This window comes from Chenopodium quinoa, unplaced genomic scaffold, assembly GCF_001683475.1.
Source record: "Chenopodium quinoa cultivar QQ74 unplaced genomic scaffold, ASM168347v1, whole genome shotgun sequence".
NCBI lineage: Eukaryota > Viridiplantae > Streptophyta > Magnoliopsida > Caryophyllales > Amaranthaceae > Chenopodium > Chenopodium quinoa.
The window spans coordinates 6,314,695-6,339,832 of NW_018745000.1; the positions used below are offsets into that span (position 1 = coordinate 6,314,695).

A 25,138-nucleotide genomic window follows, 5' to 3' on the forward strand; every position below is an offset into this window, starting at 1 on the left:
GTGCACATCTAGAGTAATGACAAACATGGGTTGGGGTTCACGGGGTATTAGCCGTGCACTTTTTAGAGGCCGTCTGATCTACGAGTCTCTTGTTTTAAATTCTTTTAAAATTATAATGAGTTAGATGAGATCTCATACTAGCTATGGCCACGGAGTCGCGCCCGTTTGCCATTGGATGTTTATTAATGTCTTCCGAAAGGAGGCATAGGGTTTTCTTATTTAATGTTCCGGAATGGAGCACAGGGGGACAACCCGGTCTATTGCTTAATCTAATCAATTAATGAAATGATCAATGTTATTTAACAAAAACTTAGTAATGAGTAACTATGGAGTCATGTGTTCGAGTCAATGATAATATTGTGAGTGTATGGAATGCTTGTTAGTATCATGCTAGAACTCTTTACTATATTTCGTAACTTGAATGTGCTCAGCGTTGCTGATTGCGTGCTCTTGTGTGTCTTTCTTTGGTCATGGCCTTCGCCTTCAATGACCCTGTAATGATCCAATTATTACACTTGTAATATTGGGGAGCAGATTCATCACAGGTTTTTGCATAAACTGTCTTGCATCAGGGTGATGGGATTTGAGTGGAGAGTTGGTTAACCAGTTAGCTAATTTCATAACACAGATTGAATTTTATTTTGGTGTTGGTTCCATTACTTCCTATTTTACTGGATTTTGAATAAGGGCCGTTATGGTTCCAACTTGTAAGACTTTGAGTTTTGACTTCCAGTTTTGAAACTTATATTCTTTTTAAAACTAAGTTAGTTCTCCGCTGCTGATTTCTGAAACTAGCCTTAACGTTTGAACACGTGGCGGTAGCACTCCAATAATTCTCTTACAGGTTATACAGGTCTTACAGGTTATACAGGTTTTACAGGTTATACAGGCTTCACAGGTTATCACAGGTTTTTACAGATTTCCTTTTAAAGAGAATTATTGGGGTGTTACAAGCTTATCTCTATAAAAGCTTGCAAATTCAAGAGAGATAGATCTGAACTCACTAGCTTAGTGTGCTAATATTACTGGTTTTTCGATCGATAGTCGGCTAGGATATTACGGGTTTCGCATGAAAGGTAAGTGCCCACTCTTTTTTTTTTTTTTTTTTTTTTTTTTTTTAATATTCCTTTCTCCTTTTTAAAATTACTATATAATAGTTTCTCTATTTTTTATTAGTTGACACATTTCATTTAGGCATGTTTTCCAACGCATAGTTTCAAATGTAAATATCTTTAGTTACATATTAGCAAAAAATTATGAAATTTTGATATTTGGAAAATAGACATTGGTATGAATCTATCAACTTCCCACATGACTATGTATTTATTTAATACTAAATCACAAAACAATGTCAAAGTAACTTATTTGTATAGTGCACAAAGTCAGAGAGTGAGGGATAGCTCAAGTGGTTAGAGTTTCTTTGTCGATTACCCGGTATTGTTGCTCCTGGTAGTGGGCTAGCATTTCTCGCCCAAACCGCAGTCTTCAATGTTTTTGATTTTGCTAAACCTCTACATCTACACTCCCTATCTGATAATCTCATAAACCCGAGCTCTTCATGTGCTCCACAATGGCAATTGCTATTTGCTAAACAAAAAATTTCTTACCATTTTCCTTCCTTGTTTATGTTAATTTATCTACTTATTTTTTTTCAAATAATATCCTTGACAAAACTAACAAACACTTGACACTTTTCAGAAAATTTTCATGTCTTCAACAATTCTCATCTCCAATTTCCAAACCACAGTATTCTTGAAGCACTTATCCCCTCCACCATTACCATGCCGCCGCAAAAAATTCAAATCTTCCCGCCCCAGACCTTTATTCATCGCTTCTGCTTCTGGGAATTCAAATGGGTTCTCCTGGGATAAGCTTTCGGGCTCCATTCGCCGCGGTTCGGACCGATTTTTGACTAAATTTGGCGAGTCAGTGATGAAGGAGACTGGCATTGATTCTGGGGATGCCCAGAAATTCATTTCTCAAGTTTCGAGCCGGGTTGATGGTGCTGTGAGTTATTTTGGAGCTGGGTTTAATCGTTTTAGGTTTGAATTGGTTCCTGAATTCATCAATTGGAACAAATGGGGCAATTGGAAAGTAAGATTTTTTTTATATATATAGAATTTTATATTTGCTATACTTCTTTTGTGCTTAAATTTGGTGTTCTATTGTGGAAGTTGATACATATTTGTTGAGAAAATGACTTTTGAAGAGATGAAAGCATAATTGTTAGGATGGAGAGGTCTGAACTCTATGTCATTGAAATTTTAGAGATCAATGAAAGTATTTTATTGCTGGTGCTGTTGAAAGGGTGAATTCACTTTAAGTTGTGTTTGTAAAAGACAGGTTTAATGAACACTACCCTTCCCTAGGAAATACCGAACATTCTTAGGTGCACCTACAGGAAATACTCGGGTGAAAAGTCTTAGTTCTGATGTATTCAAGTGCACAATAGAGTTTCTCATGAAATAATTCTATATTTAATCTTGTTCTAAAATGTGTATAAGTTGAGGTTTTATAGTAGTGTATTGTATGAAGAAGTTTGCTTTTCAAGTAAAGATATCATTATCTCACCCTAGTTGATTAGAAGTAGAAGAAAATGCCGGTAAGCTGAATTAACGCTGTTTTTGATGCAAATTCTTACAATTCCATTGCTTATTGTATGAGAAATATATGGACTCAACAGTTCCTTTGTTGCATTGAATAAATTTGCTTGAGCCATTCTGTGTAATTATGTTAAAATCTAATTGTGTATATTCTTATAGTTTCTTTATGAAAATTTTGTTTTAGCTTGTTCAAGTATTGATCATCTCTAGACCAAGCTAATGATTTGAGATCCATGTTTTGTTCTTTCTGTTTTATGGGATGTAGGACACATGAAACTGATGATTTGCATCTGTACCAAGGATTTATATGTTTCCTAAAATTTCTAGACTGGTATGGCTAACATCTCATTCTCCAGGATGTAAAGAGCTGGGAACCTAAACGTTTTGGTGCCCTGTTGCTCTATTTGCTTGCTATCATAGTGTCTTCTCGGAAAATTTACATGGGTCTTCAAGCTCCTCGTATTGCACAAGAGAAGAAAGAGTTGACGGAAGCATATATGGAGGCATTAATTCCTGATCCCACGCCAAGTAATGTCAGGAGGTATGTTACAGCTGCAATGCCTCCGTCTAAATTGTCAGCTAATTAGGCTAATCTACCCAAACCCAATTCTTCAAAAAAATAAATTTGATATGGAGTAAATTTTAAAGAAATACAAAGTATGTAAAATATAATAAGCTTTTAAATTTTTTTAAATATATTATCTTTCCAATTGTTATCCCTTTAAATAAAATAAATATTCTAAAAAATTTTGAATTTCATAAATTTAAATACTTAGTTTCATTATAATTTTAATTTTCCAAACACACTGAATAATTATCTACAATAACAAAATTAATACTGCCTTTATTAGTGCTAGTATTTAGATTATAGTTAAGCTTCTTCAATATCGAAAGTCCTTCGTGACAGTAAATCTGTCACAAATGGAGGACTATGCAGTTGGTGTCATAGTGTAGACGAAGATTTATGTGATGTTAAATGAATTTAGGACTCCAGCTAGCAGCAAGCATGTTAAATTTATTACTTCAATTTCTCTTCCAAGAGAAATTAATTTACAACATGAGGATGAGAATAGGTTCCAACTCCCAAGAATATGAAAGAACTATTTGTACATTAGTTGGAAAATCCATTCCATTTATAAGGAAAAGAATTACTTAAATCAAAAGTTTCTTGTATAAACTTAATTAAAAAAAAAAATCTGTTTGAGGGCCATAAAACAAAGAGCTGGCTAGCACTGCAGAAGATGCTACTAACTACTGTAATATGCTTACAAGAGGACGGGCTTTAGAATGTGAAATGAGAGATAGAGGTAGTTGTGGAGTTTTAAAGTTTGCTTTATTAAAAGGTTTACTCTTAAGTGATATACTTATATATGTTTTTCATCCAAGTAGTAAGTGTGGGCCACTCGGGTTTGGTGCTTGGTAACTTTGAGATGTTGCTAAACAACATGGAACTCTTTTGTAAGTGCAGGTTGAAGAAGGGAATGTGGAGAAATACTATGCCGAAAGGACTGAAAATGAAGAAATTTATTGAAGGACCCAATGGGACTCTTATTCATGATAGTTCGTATGTTGGAGAAGATGCATGGGATGATGATTGTGAACACCCTATGGAAAATGTGAAAGGAATAATCAACAGTGATGCAAGTTTAAGTGCAGAAGCGAAGAAGGAAGTTCAAAGTGAGATTGGGGTGTCAGGTTAGTAAATAACCTTTATTTTGTTAATTAAAGTTTCAAAGTTGGTAACTGAAACTCTGGCTGAATTCATCATTTATCATGTAGGAGGAAGGGCATAAGATACATCACTAGGCTTAGTGTGTTGTAAAGGTAGGATACAAGTTTTTAATGGGTAAAAATGACTTCTTCACTAAACATTGTGTCAGAAGCAGACATCATGGTCAATCTATTTTATCAGGCTCTGTCTTCCTCCACTTGATGCTTTATCAAATTGTGCTGCATGTTTCATAAAGTGAATTTGTATAGCTTGACAGTGCATGATTGCATGTATCCTGTGTATAGCTTGACAATTGTGCTGCATGTTTCATAAAGTGAATTTGTATAGCTTGACAATGCATGATTGCCTGTATCCTGTGTTAACTCTTATGTCCTGTTTGATCCGGGTTTGACTTAAAAACACAAGGATATGGAATGTATGATACTTGGAACCCAGACTCCTCTATCTCTCATTTTCTAAAAATTTAGGGCCAGAATTCCTGTTATCTCTGCTCATGCTTAAGGAGGTTAGATTAGGAACAATGAAGGTGAATCAACTAATTTTAACAAATCTTTGAACAAGTTTGCAATTAGAAACTCTCACTTAAACCATTGATGGTCGTCGGAATATTGATTGCCAATGCCACTGAATTGCTGCTAAACCATTCCCTTTTAGTCATGTTGATTCTCTTTTTGTAGGATGGAAGGAGCCACTAGAGGTGGAAGTAATGGTTGTGATTGTGGTTGTGGATGAAGGTGGTTGGAGTGAGATGGGAAGAAGAAATAGAGGCGGGTGGATGAGTTCTAGAATTAGTGTTAGATGGCTCGCTCAATAATTGATAAAATTTTTATAAGTTTTCTTTTTAGACTTTATGATTTTATAGTTATCATTTTGATGTTGATTGGAGGTGGGCAGTATAACCTAGAGGACTTTCCAACCCATATAGCTGATCAACAGAGAAGAAACCAGCCAAACATTTGGTCTGGTTTTATTTGATATTGTACAGTGTTTGTACCAATTCCTATAGGTGAACCAGATGGTGCTTTATGTATTTTAGAAGCTAGGTAATGATAGCTAGCTCTTAATATTTCTCTAAGGAAACCAAGCTGAACAATTTTTTCGTTAGAGATTGGACTTTTTGTACGGAGCTACATTATCGTATTTCAAATTCCTCAATTATATACTAGATACATTGGCTAAAATTATTTCTCCTTTCTGGAAGTGTTACTAATTTTCATTGTCTAACCTTGCAACCCTTCTTTCTCTATCACATTGCAGCTCATACGCAAGAGCTTAGAGGATCATGGCGTGAAAGGCTCAAGGCATGGACAGAAATTCTGGAAAAGGAGAAGTTAGCAGAGGAAATTAGCCCTTTGAATGCTAGATATTCAGTTGAATTTGACATGAAAGAAGTTGAGGACAGTCTTCGAAAAGATGTTGTAGAAAAGGCATCAGATGCACAAGGAGCCAGGGCTTTGTGGATATCTAAGCGTTGGTGGCGATATCGACCTAAACTACCATACACTTATTTTCTTGAAAAGCTCAATAGCTCAGAGGTAGACTCAGTGTTCCTTTTTTGTTGTATTGTGCTTTTGTCTTGCCGATTTGCTGGTAGTTAAAGAATATCTGAGAGCCTATATTGTTGAATTGTTTAAACGTCAGATTGCTCAGTGCTACCTATGGAGTATTTTGGTTGAATTCTTAAATTTGTGCCTAATCGTTTCCTCCATCAATATTTTAATATGTAGAAGAATTCACAATCATGTCATGTCTGTTGCTCCATCCTTGCTGTAGCCAATGTGTTTCCTTCCTTCTTAAAACAATTGTCTGTGGTATGGATGATAGGAAATCTTTTTATTGGAAGGTTTCCAATCAGAATGAGAACATTTTTGAGCTTCTGTATACCTTTGGCAGGTTGCAGCTGTTGTCTTCACCGAAGATCTAAAGAGGCTGTATGTAACAATGAAGGAAGGTTTCCCATTGGAATACATCGTAAGTGACATATATGCACACATTTCCTATATGGGCTGGATAAATAAATTATTAAATACCTCTTTATAATTAATCTTTTCCTCATGTTTGTTAGGTTGACATCCCTCTTGATCCGTACTTGTTTGAGACAATATCAAATTCTGGGGTTGAGGTGGATCTACTTCAGAAACGGCAAATCCATTATTTTCTGAAAGTTTTAATTGCGTTGTTACCTGGAATTCTGGTTTTGTGGTTTATGAGAGAGTCATTGATGCTTCTGCATATTGCTTCCAGCCGTTTTCTCTATAAGAAGTATAACCAGCTGTTTGACATGGCATATGCAGAGAATTTTATTTTGGTAATTATTTGGATCCTGGTAATAAAGTGTTCTGATATTCTGTCTAGGAGGTTAGTTCATTATCTGATTCCATCTGATCCTTTTGTAGCCTGTCGGTGAAGATGTTAAAACGAAGTCAATGTACAAAGAAGTAATATTAGGGGGTGATGTTTGGGATCTTCTCGATGAAATTATGGTTTACATGAGAAACCCTATGCAGTTCTTTGAAAGGGAGGTGCAATTTGTGAGGGTAATACTCTTGTTCATAATTAGTAGTTAGTTGACTTTTGTATTAGCTATTTCAATTTTGGCAATATTTCCAGCTTGTTCTGGATTTTAGTCTTTTACGATGAAACTTGTGATTTTATTATCTTATATCATGTGCGGATGATGTATAAGTGATTTTTCATGTTTCTGTGGCAGGGTATTCTTCTTTCAGGACCTCCAGGTACTGGCAAAACACTATTTGCTAGAACACTATCAAAGGAAAGTGGTTTGCCTTTTGTGTTCGCTTCAGGTGCAGAGTTTACCGACAGTGAGAAAAGTGGCGCTGCAAGGATCAACGAAATATTTTCAATAGCACGAAGAAATGTAATTGTCACTCTTGTTGGTTACATTTTCTTATTTTCTTAAAGAAAGATTTGCTTGGTTCTTAATGACATTACGATAGATACAAGGTTGCAACAGTTGAGTTGTTACTTGTTATCCATGTTTAGCCATTCAGTGGTGTTGGGGTTGAAGTGGGTGTGTGGGACAACAGGGAGTTGCACGTCATGCCCTCTTACAGTGTTTCTTAGTCTGATAGAGCCATATCTTTGGTGTCTTATGTGGTCTCATGCCCTAGCAACCTTTCGTGATTCATCACTTTTTGATGTACGGTGTAATTAAATGCAATGTTCTTCCCTATTTTGTAGAGGACTTCTTGTCATTTTCCATTGCAAAGTGAGTTTTATACTTTTCTTTCCATAGCAAACTTTTTTTTCCCTCTTCTTCAAAAGAAACTTTGTGTAAAGTACACTAATTGATGGTGCATTTGTTGGATGTAAATTAAACTACAATGTCCTATGCAACATGAGTCTAAATTAGTAGAATACAGCCTACGTAGCACAGGCTTACTATTGTGTATGTGTATCTATGTTTGCTTTTTATTTTTTTTATTTTTATATATATATATTTTTTTAAAGCTCCTTGCAGTAGCTAGATTTTGTTTTGTTTTTGTTTTTGTCTATTTTTAAATTTTTTTTTTCCTGGTAAGACATTAAATGCCTGCTATGTATTTTTGAATTCAAATCTTGTAATTAGTTGATGAATTGAATGTCAATTTTTCTTTTTCTTTTTTTTTTTTGGTAGGCTCCGTCATTTGTTTTCATTGATGAAATTGATGCCATAGCAGGAAGGCATGCTAGGAATGATCCTCGAAGAAGAGCTACATTTGAGGCCTTAATTTCTCAGCTGGATGGAGAGTAAGGCACTGATTTTTTGCTTGCTTCTACTGCATTATCAAATTTCTTTGTTGCTGAGCTAAATACTGTTCCTGTAAACAAACTGGCATACTTTTGAAAAATATACTCTTTGGGCTTGTTAAAAATAAGGTTGCAATTGCCTTCGGGTTTTCTGACTATGTCGAATCTTTAGGGGGTAGGGGGATGCCTCTAAAATTCACAGGGCGCAAGTCATACAGGTCGTGGATAAACCACCTGACACACAATTGATTCAATGTGTAGAAGCTTTAAGAAACTGTCATCATTCCTTTCTGATCATGTATTCCATATGATTGCTACAAATGTATATCCCAACATATTCTCCGTATGAGAGCCAAGGGATTTATAAAGAGATAGGAAAGAAAAGAAATAAACCTACCCTCAATTCCCTACTCTGGTTGGGTGCATAGTGAGTTCACAATTCTCTTTTGAGTATATTGTTTAAGAAACTCCTTCATCAGCCTCTCTCTTTTCGGTCTTTTCCCCACCCCATCCTCCTTAGCTCTCATGTCACCGTACACCTTTAAACGCTACCCCTACTGCTTTCAATTACCTTCTTCACTACCACTGGCCAAGGTCTATGATTTGACCTTGGGTGGTTCAATTGAAGACCAATTATACCAATCCATAACACTGACGTCTTAAAATTTCGGTGGTGTGGTAAGTTAAATTTTTTTTTTTTAATCTTGTTCTCTCTCTCTCTCTCTCACACACACACGCGCACATACACACACACACATGTGCTGTTGTGGGGTTAGAGACTTGCGGTAGGTTATAGAAGTGGTTGTTTTGGTTTTAAATAGTGGTTTTGGTGGCGGCTTGTTTAGAGGTGGCTGCTTATGAAGTGTTCTGGTTGGAAGTTAGTTCGGTGGCTGTAAAAACCTTGTGATTTGCGGTGATTGGGAGGAGGAAGGTGGTTGTGGTGGTTGATCTAAGGTAGAGAAAGGTTATAGTTGGTGGTGTAATTGATTAAAATGGTTAGGCTACATGTTGTTGGATCGGTGGTGGTGCTAAGGAAGTTTGTGATGGAAATGTTGGTATTGGTGCTTTGTGGCCATGTGTGCTTAGGTTGGTTGAGGCATGGAAAACATGATGTTGGGTCAAAAGTTGGGTAAGTTATGTTGAATCTTGGACTTTATTGGTGGTGGGGGGGGGGGGGGGAGGAAAGATCGAGGATTCCAAGTCAATTAAGTATTAGGGGAGGGGTGGCGAGGGAATAAGTTTTGAGGAGTTTGGAAAGAGCTTAAAATGAAAAGGACCGGAAAAGGCCAACCCAACAACATTTATGAGCATCAGGGGACTTATCTGGTGTGTGTGGGGGGTGGGGGGGAGGGGCGAGGAAAGATCGAGGATTCCAAGTCAATCAAGTATTTGGTGGGAGGGGGCGAGGGAATAAGTTTTGAGGAGTTTGGAAGGAGCTTAAAATGAAAAGGACCGGAAAAAGGCCAACGAAACAACATTTATGAGCATCAGGGGACTTATTTTCTTTCCCTTTCCTTTATTTCCCCTTTTAAATAAAACCCTTATGTATGTTGCCTTATAGTGGGGATGAAAGATCATATATCTGGAGTTTCTCTTTGTATATTACATGGATGATCCGCAAGCTTCCGGGATACAATGGGACCTTCATAAAGTTGATCATTATGAATGTTACGACGAATTTGATTGGGAAGTCCAATGGAAAAAAGGAGATTCATTAGCTTATGTTTTTTTAAATACGAATCGGTGAAATGTTTGAATCAGTAAAAATTATACAACAAGCTCTAGAACAGGAGGTCCCTATGAGAATTTAGAAATCCGATTCTTCAATAGAATTAAATATTCTGAATGGAATGATTTTGAATATCGATTCAAGTCCAACAAATGAAAAAAGAAGTGCAGTAATCTACCCCCTAAAGGAACTACTTAAGTATAGTGAATTTTGTATCGTTTTGGCAGCATTGCCGAGTGGTAAAGTGGAGGACTACAAATCCTTGTTCCCCATTTCAAATCCGGGTGTCGAGCAAAATTCATTGAGTGTCCCAAGCATCCCTTTTTTCTCAATCTATATGCAACTAAGTCCCAGATTTATTTAGATTGAAGAAAAACTCTTTTAGTAGCTTATTTGGGCTGTGGGGTGCCGTAGGTTAATATTGTTATAGATTTTGAGATAATAAAGTTAAAGTTTACATTTCTTATAAAATTTGATGTAATAGTTTTTATTTTAATCTTATCTATAATAATCAATACTATATTAGAAGCAACATTAATCATCATCCGACTTTGATTGTAATGTGTGACATCCTCTTATCTATTGGCCAAACGAGTGCTAGTCTTGTGCAAGATTTGCATCTTTGAGTGTGCCTAATGGGTACGGGCAAGAGAGTCAATATAATGTTGATGAGACTCTCATTAGTGCGTTAGTTTTACTCATTTTTTTTTTTATTTCTAAGCAACACACTAGCTATATTCAAACATTGGTTTGACTATTAATATCTTTGATTTGTTAAAGTCCTCTCTCCCACCTCTGTGTAAAAGTCCTCCTCTCGCACTTTAAATGTTACTTCTCCTTTCAACAATTGATCGAACTTATTAATTGATACTTGAGTGTGCTTTGAGTACCTGAGCAGGTTTTCATCGGTCTGTGATACATCATTGTTGGAAACGTATGATGTCCAACATGGTTATAAATATTGTGCTCTATACAATTCTCGAGTTTGTAATTATACTCTCCCAAACAGCTCAGCTTAATAAACAACTAATTTCGAATAACCTTGTGTATAGAAACAGTATGACATCCTAGTTTTTTGCATCATCTGGTAGAAATACCCCCCTTATTGACATCTTAGTCGTGAACTCAACTGCATTCTCAAGTAGGCTATTTCCAAGCTTAATTAGTAAGATTCTCTTCGAGTTGCCTCCTTCCAGTGTTACTAGCAAGAAAAATATTGTCTATAGGGCCAAAGGCTCATTATTTTCTAGTTGTCCATTTCCTTTCTCAACTATCACATTGATGCTTTTTGTTGGTTTCTCTCGGTCCGAGTCGTCTGACATTTGTATGGCCAGAATGTTCAATACTCTCTTATTAGTCACTAGTTTGCTAAAGTGCTAAAGAATATTAAATTTGGTGTCAAGACAATAAGCTGTCTGCAGAATTTGCGACTTTGAGTGTGTCCAGTCACTAGTTGGCAAAAGTGAGAAATTCTGGTTGTCTAGCGGATATTTTACTAGTGTCCAATTTGTATACATCAAGGAGACAATAAATAGGGGTGTCCGTTGATGTAAATTAATAGTCTGACTAAAAGGTTATCCTTGCTGGCTTAAGTGCTAATGAAAATTAAGTTTGGTGTGAAGGTTTATGATTGTCAATATGTAATAGATTCAAGCCAGTTACAAATAATCTAACACACACAAGCCAATTTGGGGAAGAAAGATGGATTTTTGATTCAATTTCAAGCCAAAAGGTTTCTTACAAATAGTGGGTTTAGCCGACAACTCTCCTAGGGTAACTTTAGGCTACCAGTCTCTACCAAAATTCACTCACAAATTGCCTGCCTATCTCAGTGCTCTCTTCCTTTTTTATATTTACATCACACATCCCAAAGATAATTCTAGTGCCTGCTTCGTTTGTCTTCTAGTGCTTCTGTCATTTGCTCATTCTCTGCTGCTGCCAGGTCAGTGGTTCTCTTGAGTGAGGTCTGTTGTTGTTTTGACTGCTCTGGTCCTGCTGTGAGACCGTTGCCACTTGCTTTGGTGCCTCTCCTCTTCCTAGAATATGTGAGGACCACTGCAGGGGTATCCAGGTGCATTACACAATACCCCCCCCGATGGTTTTTTACTCGTCGTGATACTGTTAAACTTCCTACAGCTTGTTGCTTGTACGCTCTGCACGACTGCACATGATTTTCTTATATAGCTAGGAAACTTAAGTAGGCCTCTGCCAAGTTTCCGCGTGCACATAGTACCCAACATGCATGGGTTAGAGACGTAGGTAACACCATAACATTAAAACTTGGGTAATTTGTATGTGAGGCAGATTCATGGTTTTGAACAACTTCGTGTGGGCTCATTTTTCTTCATGAAGGTTTTGATTTGGTTCTGGCAGTTGCAATATTATGAGTGTATCAACTCCAATAAATATTAGTTAATTGTGATTCTTTTTCACTGATTAGATGAAATTCTAAAATTTTATCTGAAAAGAACTAAAAACAGGCAGCAGCACTTGGAATATGTCTTGTTTTATTCATATAATGTATGTAACTATTTGTTTTATGTTTTGCAGCAAAGTGAAGACTGGGGTTGACCGGTTCTCTCTTAGACAAGCAGTTATTTTCATCTGCGCAACTAACAGGCCAGATGAATTAGACATAGAATTTGTTCGTGCTGGACGAATAGACCGTCGTTTGTACATTGGATTGCCTGATGCAAAGCAGCGTGTGCAAATCTTTGGGGTGCATAGTTCAGGGAAGCAGCTGGCTGAAGATGTTGACTTTGGAAAGGTAAGTGAATTTCTGAGATTCATTAAGTTACGACCAGGATGAGTCAGTTTAGTATCAAGCAAGCTTCAACAACCAGTAGTGAAATTTGTTGATTTTACAAGTTGAATTCATTGTGTGATGTTAATAATGCTAAGCTGTTTCAGATAATGGGTGTAACTTTTCAAATGTGAACTAGCTTTGTTGGGATTATGCAAAGGATGTGGCAAATATATTGCTTTTGATGTTACTCCCTCCGTTTTTAAATACTTGCTTCACTTTCTATTTTCGGTCGTTTTTAAATACTTGCTCCATTTCCTTATTTGGAAAGCTTTTACAATATTTAATTACTTTCTCTCATCTAGTGGACCCAACATAAATCATATTTTATTAATTTCATATTCTCTCTCCTCCAATTCTTCCACTACTTTTGCTTTATACAATTTTTTATTCTTCCACCCACCCCACTACCTCCATATTTTATTACTTTCTCTAATTTTTCCTAAAACTCCGCGCATGGAGAAATGGAGCAAGTATTTAAAAATGGAGGGAGTATTTTTTTGATGCAAATTTTATTGAGTGGATCTGAATTTACCTTTGTGGTTTGTCGTATCCATTATACTCAGTCTTAATTTTTTTTTTTAATTTCGTTTTGATAAGTTCTTTTTATTTATTTATTTATTTTTTTAATCTTCTTACTTTTGCTTTATTCCTTTTATAGTAAAGAATATTTCCACTTTTATCACTTCATAACCCACCAAATGGTCTACATCAAACTATATTGTAAATAAAAAATGGAAATAAATAATCACACCTTTGCTCGGTATTCCCAAAACAATCCCACCTCTCGATTATTCCAAAACAATCCCACCTTTGACATGGATCTTTAAATTAAACAGGTTAAAATGTGTTTTTTTTTTCCTTCCACCTCCCAACCCCCTTCCATGGCTACCTACCACCATAACCACCACAGCCCCACCCACTGCCGCCTGAAATGGAATCACAGCCAACCCCGAAACCCCCTTAACACCTAGCTCCACAACCACTAACCCCGAAACCTCCCCCAACCACCACGAAACCCCCTGCCATGCTAGAAAAACCCCTAATAAGAACTCGAAATCCCAACCCTGACCCCGAAAAAACCCTCTCCGACGCCGGAAAACCACCTAACTACCCGGAGACCCAACCCCGACCCTGAAAACCCTACCCCTATCCCCGAAAACTCCCCTGCCCACACCTGAAAACCCTAGTCTCTGCCCAAAACACCAACCCCGAAACACCCACCCTCACTACAAAATCCCCCGAAACACCCACCTTCAAAACCGGAAAACACCACCCCCAACCCCCACCTCATCTCCCCTTTTCCCTTTTCGCTGTCTGATCTGATTGAACCCGTAAGACATTAGTTCATGGCTAAGGGGAAGAAAGAGACGGGGTTGGGGTTGTCAGGGAAGGCAGGGGCGGGGATGTGGATGTGGAGGGGAAGCGGTGGCCGTTCAAGCCGGAGGTGGCGCAGGGGTGGGGAATGGGTGGCTTTGATTTTTTTAAAATAAAACTATTTTTTTTAATTATTGAAAAAAAACCCTATTAAAAATCGACACGTGGCATATAACTTAAGATAACCGGTCGTCAAAGGTGGGATTGTTTTGGAACATTCGAGAGGTGGGACTATTTATTTCCATTTTTCCTATTATATACCAATGTTTCTCAACAAATTTCTCTGTCCTATGTTAAAAGTAAAAAAAGGAACCCACTTTCAACTTAGTACTTCATGTTATATGAATAATAAATACGAAAGTAAAATAAAGAACAGAGTGAGTACCACTTTAAACTACTTATACTTATTTTTATCCTACAGAAAAGATCTATATATCATTTTCACCTGTGGTATTATTTCATTGCCTAGCTGTCTAAATTGTGGGTACTGGTATACCTCTGATTTAATTTCATTCTACAGCTTGTCTTTCGCACCGTTGGCTATTCTGGGGCTGATATCCGCAATCTTGTCAATGAAGCAGGAATTATGTCTGTAAGTTATTAACTATTTATTTATTTTATGCATGTGGTGATCATATCACTTCATATTTATGTTTCATTGCATTGATTTTTACTCCATTTCCTACAAGTTAATTTTAGTAGCACAAAGTCTTGGAGTTCCTATATAACTAAGCATGTGTTAATGTGTTCTTAAACTTGTCTTCTTAAGATTTCAGTTCAAATTACATAGCGAAATCAAGTTTAGTTTCAGAGTAGCAACAATAAGGGTGGGTTTTATATAGATGTGTGTGTTTCCTTCCAATTGGGTCCAACCATGTCTAATAAGCTCTAATAAGTTCCACTAATTTAATAGGTATATTAAATGTCAAATAATATTCTCTCATTTCCTTTTTGTTTGTCCCATTTGTATTTTTTACATAGTTTCTGATGCACATATTTGAATATCAATCCCTTCAAATAAAAATTTTACATTTATAAATTTTGTACCAAGATTAATCTAACAAGATTCCACATGAATATGTTTGTTTTTATATTTATTAAAAATTGTCCATACTCTATATCTAAAGTTTCTCTCCTAAAATTGAAGATTCTAAATGGGGACAAATAAAAATTAATGGAGGAAGAATATTAATAGTACCACTATAGTTATATGGATATTATTCTTTATTAGTCTTAAATGCACGCGATGCGTGCGTTTGTATATTAAAGGTGTTTTTCGCCCAACTGTTGCTACAACTTTGATATTACATAATTACTATTACAGCTTCAGTGTCTTCTTTACAACCTTTCAAACGTAATTTTAAAGTTTAGAGGCCTTCTTGTATGATCTTATATGAAATTTCATAAATGCATAGTTTTTGTTTTTGTTTTTAATTTTTTTTTTCTTTTTTTTTTGTCTTTCCAAGGGGAAGAAAAATTTCATTAATAATTAGCCTCTACCATAATAATGCATAGGGGTTAATATTCCTTTACATGGTAATATTAGTAGTATTTTACTTGATTTGATATTATTCTCCCATGTAATTTTTTTATTTTTGGAATAATGCAAATATGGTGACTAATGTTTACTATATTTATATCTTAATTTTCAGAATTTCCTTCTAAAGCATTTTTTTTTGGGAAGATTCTAAATTATTGTGGTAAAATTTTAGAAACTAACATAATTAGAAAAAAAACAGTTATTACGTATTTGAAAACTAAAAACCGAGATAAATTTAACAAGATCCCACATGACTACGTTTTGAAGTGCAAAAAATCGATAAATTGTTATTTCCATTTTCTATGGGTTTTCTTAAGGTTCCAAATGGGACAAACAATAAAAAACAGAGTAAGTTATAAGGAAAGATATACATCATATTAATTGATTGATTCTTATAAATAAAAAAGCTCTTTTTATAATGATTCATCTTATGGCCAGAGATATGAATCAAGAACTCAAGACACATCATCTTGGTAATGAGGGTGGCTTATTAGCAATTTCATATTCTTTCTTTCTCCGTGTGTCTGTCTTCAGTCGTATTCCCTCTGAGTGTGCGCGCATCTGAATATCTCTTGTGTATGCAGCTTTTAGACTTTTATATTAGCCTTTCAGTTCAATCACTGACAAAATGGAATGCAGGTGAGGAAAGGGCATTCTATGATTTCCCAACAAGACATTGTTGATGTCTTAGACAAGCAATTACTGGAGGGTATGGGTGTGTTGCTCACCGAGGAGGAGCAACAAAAATGTGAACAAAGTGTAAGTTTTAGCATGTTGTCGAGCTATTACCAGTAGATGGTTTTCTTGGTTAAAAGCTGACATGTTGTATCATAGGTATCACTTGACAAAAAGAGTCTGCTAGCTGTGCATGAAGCTGGTCATGTAGTATTAGCTCATCTATTTCCAAGATTTGATTGGCATGCTTTTTCTCAGCTATTGCCCGGTGGTAAGGTAGGAGCTTGAATAAGTTATTTGGGTGAAATTTTGATCTTTGTGATTCTTAGTATCTGATCTAATATCTCTGAACATGGACAGGAAACAGCTATATCTGTCTTTTATCCAAGGGAAGATATGGTGGACCAAGGATACACAACATTTGGTTACATGATGATGCAAATGATTGTGGCTCATGGAGGCCGATGTGCTGAGCGTATAGTATATGGTGATGATGTAACTGATGGAGGAAAAGATGATCTAGAAAAGATCACGAAGGTTATAGTTTACAGATTGTTATTTAGGTGTAGTGATGGTTTGGTATGGTATCTTATAATATACTTCAATTAAAAAAAACAAAAAAACAAAGATGATGTGACTAATGTCTTTTAACTAAGAGGGATTTACCTCCCAAATTCTTCCTTTGTTTCCTCCCTTTTGTTGTGACCATCTTACGTGATCTCAAAATTTTACATTTTTCAGTCTTCCATGTTCTTTCCTGCCCAGCCCCCTTGTACTCACTCCCTGTCCCTCTGCTCCCTATCCGTCTTTTCCTCTGGCGGATTTGGTTTTCCTAAAAATATTAGAAACTAGAAGGCATGTCTCTAATATAATATTTTGAAAAGTTTTTGATTTTATTTTTTTTTAATTTTTTATGCTGCAACTTCCTGTTGGAATCTTCATGATGATATTATATTTTTCATTTTCTGCCTTCCTTACACACAATCCTGCTTGTGTGCTCCCTGTTCCTTTGCCTGATTCTCCTAAACGCTTGATAAGTTTGATGTTGCTTGTGCTCCCCCTTTCCCCATTTGTTAATCTCCTTTATGCGTGGTTAAGTGCTTATGTTCTATTCTATTGCTTCAATATATGTTTACTAATTTTTATTTATTCGTATGAATTGCTTTGTTCAGATTGCTAGGGAGATGGTTATTAGCCCGAGAAATGCTAGGTTAGGATTAACAGCATTAACAAAAAAAATTGGTCTTATGGACCATCCAGATAATCCAGATGGTGAATTGTTACGATACAAGGTTTGCTTTCTTTAAAGTTTTTATACTTTTGTATACTTTTATTTTATTTTTATAATTTTGAAATCTGTAATTTATTGTCATTTTCAATTTTACTGACTCACTGTACTATTTGATAGTGGGATGATCCACATGTAATTCCTGCAGAGATGACGCTTGAAGTATCTGAACTCTTCACTCGAGAATTGACAAGGGTATTTATTCATTTTTCTCTATAAAAGTTCTTAATACTATTAATATAATACAAAGCTCGTTCTAATTAATATCATTGACTTTTACGCTATTTTTTTAACAATACAAAAATACTCTGTATATGTTCTCGATGGTGTTACTTTATATAACCTCCGTCCTCTAATAATTGTCTTGTATACTATCTTGGTTGGTACTCAAATAATTATCCTTACCTAACTCACTCCAACTATGTGATGTGACCCCTACCACTAATTATTACTCCCTATGTTTTTAAAAACTTGCTCCATTTCTACTTTTTGCACTATTCATTTGTCCTACTTTGACTAATGTTTGTGATTTATACATAAGAAAAAAAAAATAGTCTTGTGGGTACTTGTTGGAATCGTCTCAATGAATAGATTATCAATTTTTAATTGTTAGAATTTATACTTATTGATAATTAAAGATATTATAGATCAAAGATTAGCATCAGCATACGTGCCCAGGAGAAATGGAGCAAGTATTAAAAAACTGAGGGAGTATCGGAGCAAGTATTAAAAAATAGAGGGAGTATCTTACTCTATTTCTTCACATTTCATCTGATATGGACTCCACCACAAACTATTTCTTCTTTAATTAAATTTTTATGACTACTTTTTACTTATCTACCAAAAAAATCTATGCTACATATTTGTATGTGCACAAACCTAACATTACGATAATTAAAAAATGTTGAATGTTAGAGTAATTTTTCAAGAGTCTAGATAGCCCACATAAGCATGTCATGTTACAGTATTACTCCCTTTGTTTCTAACAGTTTTTAGGTTGAGCAGTGATTTTCTCATAAAAATTACTGTCAAATTAAGGACATATAGAGACAGATGGAATAATTTCATATAGAAATTAATAATGTAATAAAAGAGTTTGATGATTTTGAAGACTTCAATAAGAAAAATGATTTTCTATAAATCATTACAAATAACTATGTTTTGTGAAATCAAATATAACTTGGTGGTGTATCTATATACCATTAGAAAAACTTGTGAAATGATATATAAATAAGATCCATATGTAGTATATCTATATTTTCAAAATTTAAAACTATGTTTTGATCCATATATGGGCATGTGAACTTTAAAGTTAAATTCACGTTTGTATGTATAAGGGAAACTTTTATTGAACATAGAGAGACAACTATATAAGTTATTTTAACTTAGTTCATGTGCAATTAGTTAGGGGTTAAATCAATAAAATACTCCCACTATTGTTTTTATCTTTCTACTTATTGTGGGAATAGAAACCAAGAAAATAAAGAGTTAGTGGACCCCCCCCCCCCTTTTTTTTTTTTTTTTTTTTACTTTGCTAGTAGGAGAGAGAGTTGTCTAGACACATTGATATTATTATATAGTAAGAGCCTAGTTGTACAAATTGAACGGGAAATTGTATCTTGTGAAGTGATATAAGGCGTGTTAAATTTATTTTTCTGATTTTTAAACTTAGGGAAATTAAATTTGATGCAGGATTAGACCTTTTGTAATTGAATGATTATAAAGGAATAAAGTTAATTTTGACCTTTTCCATGGTTTAGGAGGGTTAACAATGAGATTTTTTTTAAGAGGAACAGTTGTGGAAGGGCTGCGAGAATTTTTCGGCTTCTATAAGAACAAAATGAAATGCATAGATTGAAAGAGGAAAAATGTCATCCTTATAGACTTCCTCCATCTTTTTTAGATGCATCATTTGCAAAAACACGGACACCTAGACAATTTTTGGAGATGAGAGAGATAGAGAGAGAGAAAAAAGAGGACCCATGTGATATGAGAGAGATGGAGAGAATTTATTAATATAAAAGGAAAGTGATGCATCTATAAAGAAACGGATGAAGTATATATAGATAAAAAGGGATAATGTAGTGGGATAAGGAGAGTTAACAAAGAGAATTTCATTTGCCAAGAATGAATAAACTATAAGTAGGAAGATTAAAAAAGTAAATGAATACATGGTGTTATATACATGGGCTTGTTGACAACCATCATGAAGAGAGAAAGGGTCCACTTCACAAAGCCAAAAGAAGTTCCACCTTAATATTATGTGGCTATAAGGGGAGTCATTGATGGAGTAGAGGAGGGTGTATAAGTGTATTCTCTCTTGTAGTTTGAATTTTCCTAACTTGATGTTTGTTCATTATTGACATGTTTATTCACTTTTCATACTCTCATATAATTGGACCTATTTGACAGTACATTGAAGAGACTGAAGAACTGGCAATGAAGGGCTTGAAGGAAAATAGACATATACTTGATGCGATTTCCAGGGAGCTGCTGGAAAAATCCAGAATCACCGGATTAGTAAGTTTTACTTGTTTCTATAAAATCTGATGTTTGAAAGGTTTTTGAGTTTCTTAAAATCTTAAATACAACTAATACTTTCTTAGAAAAACAAACTTAACTTGTAAAATCATCTATTAAATTCCAACGGGTTCCTACAATGTCCGACAGCCTGGCGCGCTTTTGTAGGCTTTATTGAGCATTGGTCGTTCCCTTAAATTCAAGTGATAAAATACATCAGTAACTGTTTACTTTTGGGAAAAATCTTAGATTGGTGGAAATTTTTTTATTTTTTTTTGGTTTCCATAGTGACCTTAATTTTGATTACTGGCCACCACCCAACCAGCCAACCCAATACTCAACACACCTTACTGTCACCATTGATGCCATCATATACCATCTTAGATTATTGCTATTCATCAGAAGTCCAACATAGCAGAGGAAGGGGGTTGAAAAAGAAGTGAGAGGGAGGGGGAAAGAGAAAGAGTTCATTGAGGAAATTTTTTATTTGTCTATTTCTTTTTTTTTTTTGACTTTTTGTGTTTTGAAACTTCCACGATAAGAAATTCTGCAAAACTGGAGGTTAGCATCTAGAGTTTCCCAAAAAATTAAATTACTTAATGGAATTTTGATGTAATTTGCTATAGGTCACAAATTCATGTTAAGCAAAACACAGGATCACCATGGAAATGAAAATATAATTTCCACGATAAATATAATTCCACTTTATTTTTGGTATGTTAGTTTTGTGGATTGAAAAGAGGGGAACCTTTAATAGGGTCCTAACTATTCACTGTTGTATCCCCCCTACTCCTCTTTCTTGGCTTTTTTAAAGTAGTTTTACTACAGTGATGAGTGAGTAATGATTGAGTCATCAAAATATCTTATTCTTACAGTCTTATACTAATCATGAAGGCTCACTGCCTTTAATATCTTTATCTTCTGTCATCCAGGATGTTGAGGATAGAATGAACAAACTCTCTCCAATAATGTTTGAAGATTTTGTACAACCATTCCAAATTAATTTAGATGAGGTAATATTTTTTTTTTACTTTTTATTCCATGTTTATTTCCTGTTTCCTCTCAAGTTTAACTGTTATGTTTTATGTTATATGCTTTTCTGATGCAATACTATAAAAGATTGTGCTTTTCATATTATTTGATGCTTTGCATATATATCTTTTATGTCTTATCTTAGCACCCCTATTGTTTTGATGTTGTGATGGTCATAGTTTCTATATTAGTTTTCCCAAATTGAATTTCCTTTTTCTTAAAGAAAACGTTGTATCTCCTTACTATTGTTCTTCTATAACATCCAATGATCTTACAAATAACCCAAAAACAGTTAAAATATAGAACCCAATACACTTCAAACGAATGACAATCTGCTTAATCATTTTCACTATTAATAAAAAAAAAAATCATCATTTTTTGCTTCTTGGGCATGGTATTAAATCTTTGTCACATCTCACATTACCACATTGCGTCCACATTGTTCAGGATTTTGAGTTTACAGTGGCCAAAATGTTAGGTAGTTACTGATATGAAATAATCCAAAAACCCAAATTTCCAATCAAAGCTTCAAACTTAAAGTGGCAAAGACAGAAAACAATAAAGGTAAACTCTTAGTCTCTTATCACATTGATCATCAAGTTTAATGCATTAAGGGTTTTATCTAAGTTTAACAAAAAGTAGAGCAAATATTAGGGGATGCAATCACGAAGTTCTCAATAATTACAAAGGCTCAACAAAGACTATGGGTAGAGAGACAGAAAATCTCACTAGATTCAAAATTAGGCAAAAGTTTTTCAAAACAACAAGCTTTACAACTCTAAAACTTACAGTCCTATGATTACAAGATGATTGACAAAGATTAAAAACAAAAAAGCAACTAAAGATAGAAGAAAAACCACTACAGAGGGTCGAAGTGGACACTCCAAAGCTTATGCCAAAAATTCCAAATCAAGATGGATCGGTCACTCAGGAAAGTTGCTCCAGCGGTTCTGCAGCTCAATTTTGATTGCTCACGACTTCTTCGTTTCTTACTCAAATTGGGCATATGACCATTGGAAAGCTCTCGGACTCTACTTTCATCTCCCATTTGAATTGCTTGAAAATTCCTTGTAGTGAAGAAGATATGGCTGATTGAAGTTGAGTAATGCCTGTTTTTATCAAGCACAAGCCTTTTCTTTCTACAAATCATTTTTTATCTCTTAGTCAATACTTAGAACCCTTGGAGCTTTATTCTAAGCAAGTAAAAAGATCACTCGAGTTTGATGATGGTCTATCCCAAGAGGTGACCACCAAAGGAGCTTAGCACGACTACGTGTCACGAGACACACGTGGAACTTCTTCAACTTCCTCCACTAAGTTACTTCCACCCGCATCAGTTACAACCTCATGCCACCTGCATTGCCCACAAAAGTGGTCTTGCGACCGTTGTTGTGACCACATATGATATTTATAACCATGTTATTTGAAACAAAACAAAACGGGGATAATAATTGAATGTCAGTCAAAGATGGATGGGTATCTTTGGTTTACAAGCAGTCTTCTTGTGTAAGTTGCAGATAGAGACGGACAAGATCGTGAATATTGTGATTGTACTTGAATGTCTTTTGCTAATTGCATTGTTCATAACTAGCTGATCAATTTTGGGAATTGAAACAATTTAAAAATTGAGACAAAGTGATCAGCCTTCTTTTGTTTTTTGTTTTTTTGTTTTTTTTTCCTTTTTCGTGGTACATCTATCATTAGACCATTTGGTTTTCTTAGAAATGTATACACTTCCTCATTCTCATTTTTGATCACCCTCTCTATTATTTAATAATGTAACCTAGTAGCTTAATGCCTCCGTTAGCTCTTATATAAAAGATACTTGCTGGGAAAAATTTAGCTCTGTAAATTATGAAATGTTAATATGTTGAGATCATACATGCGATAAGTCTAATTACATTGAATACTGCATATGTTTTTATATGTTAGTATAAAATAATGTCAAAAGAATGTATGAAAATACTGAACAATAAACAACTAAATTAAGTGCAAGGTTGAAAGGGATGTAGATAGCTGTAAGACAAATACCTTGTATATACTTTTTATCTAGCATTTGGAAGCACCAATTTTGTCAATTGTTCCCTTGTAATGATCAATCAATCAATCATAGCCTTAATCCCATAAATGGGGTTGGTTACGTGAACCAAAAGTGATTATTTCTTGTAGTCATCCACAAAAATCTTCCTACTCCATCCCTTGCGATCAAATACCTCATTCTCATGCAAATCCATATGCTTCATATCCTTCCTAACTTCTTCCAACCAAGTCATTTTCGGTCTCCCTCTCCCTCGTTTAACCTCTCCATGGTCCTTTGTAGTGATGAATATAATTAATGAAGTTGGTATAATCTAAGTATGACCAGAATGAAAGGGATATAAAGGGACACTATACAATCTGGTAAGGGTGAGTAAGGATGGATCCAAAATTCAGGGTTTGATTGTGTGCTTACAGCCAAGCTGTTGAAAGAGTGGTAGAGGATAATATGAAATGGCATTAGCAATACTTGTACCTAGTTTACATGGATTTTTTTTTTTTTCTTGAACATTGGTTATCAAACATATCTAAGAAATGTGATCTAGTGTATTGTGTCTGAAAAATTTGGACATAATTTTGAAATGTTGTGGTTCATGTAAATTTCCTGCTTTGAATTGACATATTAAGTCGATATTCTAGTTTGCTACATGTGGGTGTAAGCTTGTTCTCATTTCTTCATCTCTTGATTATGTTTACTAAATTACGTTTTTATTTTTTGAAGGATGGTCCTTTGCCTCATAACGAGCAGTTACGTTACCAACCACTGGACATATACCCTGCACCACTTCACAGGACCTAAGACATGCCAAGCCTTGTGATGATGATTTGCATCGCCTGCTGCATTGCATAGTCGGTGAGACAAACTGATTCCCAGACTCTTAGCAGTATGATAGGTACTGTCAACTCCTGAACATCAAGAGCTCGGCACTATGTTTTCTCGGTGTGTATGGAAGCAATTCATAATAGCAATTGCAAACTTGCATAATGCTACAAATCAAGCCACAAATCAAATGGGTATTAATTGTCAGTGGAGTTGCCCAGCTCATGTTGTACTTCTGATTAGGGCACGGCGGTACCCTTGAGACATTTTTTGCTCAGAAACAGGTTCTTCATGCTTCATCGTGTATCACTGGAGATGTTTGTATTTCTCAGTATTTTGGAGCATGAGAGTACGTATCTATGAGCAACATCAATAGGCTGTAAATTTGCTGATTGCTACCAAAGGGGGAAGGGAGTAACCGAGTGAGCCTTAACATTTGTTTATGTATAGCTGTTACATTTTACGACAAGGTTTCCTCATATATTGATTAGTGAGTCTTTTTTCTGCCAAGTCCGAGAAAGATACTACCTGGAAACTTGTGACTAACAACTCTTACCCGTTTTAATGAGGGCATGTCTATGTGATGCCATTGCATACATGGAAAACTTCGATCTTTGATGACGAGGTTGATGAAATCAACAGCCAAAGATAGTTTGTTGATAATAAAAGTTAGCTGAGCACGATTACGAGCAAAGAAAGAGGAGGCTTCAAGCAAGGGGTTATTTTCCCCTCTCCCGTATAAATTCTAGCTTAGTCATCGGTTATAGTCGATTATGTTGTAGTTATCAATTACGGTTGATTATGTTTGGGTATAGTTGACTATGTTAACAAAAAATAGCCTCGCCAGTGACATGTTAGTTGATTAATCTAAGGGGTAATTTCATGTTTCTCTTGATAAACATGAAATGTATCTCATGGGGTCTTTTACACAATTTACTGTACTCTCTAGTGGTACTATTGAAGCAGCTTCTCTCCTCCATTGAAGCACCTTTTTCTCCACCATTGAAGTAGCTTTTGAGGTTAAATGAAAAAACGAAAACACTTACCATGTAGGGCAAACAATGCCCTTTATTTCTCCACTTTTTCTTAGGGTTTTCGTAGAATGCCGCCGAAAACCGGCGGAAATGGCTGTCGAGATGGTGGGTTGGGGTTGGTCTATACCGTGGTGTTGGTTTGTTGTCTAAAATCTTAGTAAAGATTTCACCATTGTTATGTTGAGAAGCCACGAGAAG

General features: G+C 35.3%; 1 protein-coding gene across 1 annotated transcript; it reads left to right on the forward strand.

Moving 5' to 3' along the window:
- Positions 1 to 1,473: 1,473 nt before the first annotated feature.
- Positions 1,474 to 24,838, forward strand: LOC110707554 (ATP-dependent zinc metalloprotease FTSH 12, chloroplastic-like). Its single transcript, XM_021885572.1, has 19 exons — positions 1,474 to 2,094; positions 2,960 to 3,144; positions 4,072 to 4,298; positions 5,593 to 5,870; positions 6,229 to 6,306; positions 6,401 to 6,643; positions 6,732 to 6,872; positions 7,046 to 7,213; positions 7,973 to 8,085; positions 12,365 to 12,581; positions 14,515 to 14,586; positions 16,174 to 16,293; positions 16,369 to 16,485; positions 16,570 to 16,746; positions 17,382 to 17,501; positions 17,618 to 17,692; positions 19,910 to 20,017; positions 20,950 to 21,030; positions 23,808 to 24,838. The coding sequence occupies exons 1-19, from the start codon at positions 1,708 to 1,710 to the stop codon at positions 23,883 to 23,885; spliced, it is 2,985 nt and encodes a 994-aa protein (XP_021741264.1). The 5' UTR covers positions 1,474 to 1,707; the 3' UTR covers positions 23,886 to 24,838.
- The last annotated feature ends 300 nt before the right edge of the window (positions 24,839 to 25,138 follow it).

Coding starts and splice junctions, on each gene's coding strand:
- LOC110707554 (XM_021885572.1), top strand. CDS start 1,708: ATGTCTTCAACAATTCTCATCTCCAATTTCCAAACCACAGTATTCTTG. Junction 6,307..6,400: donor GTTTCCCATTGGAATACATC/GTAAGTGACATA, acceptor CATGTTTGTTAG/GTTGACATCCCTCTTGATCC. Junction 8,086..12,364: donor ATTTCTCAGCTGGATGGAGA/GTAAGGCACTGA, acceptor TATGTTTTGCAG/CAAAGTGAAGACTGGGGTTG.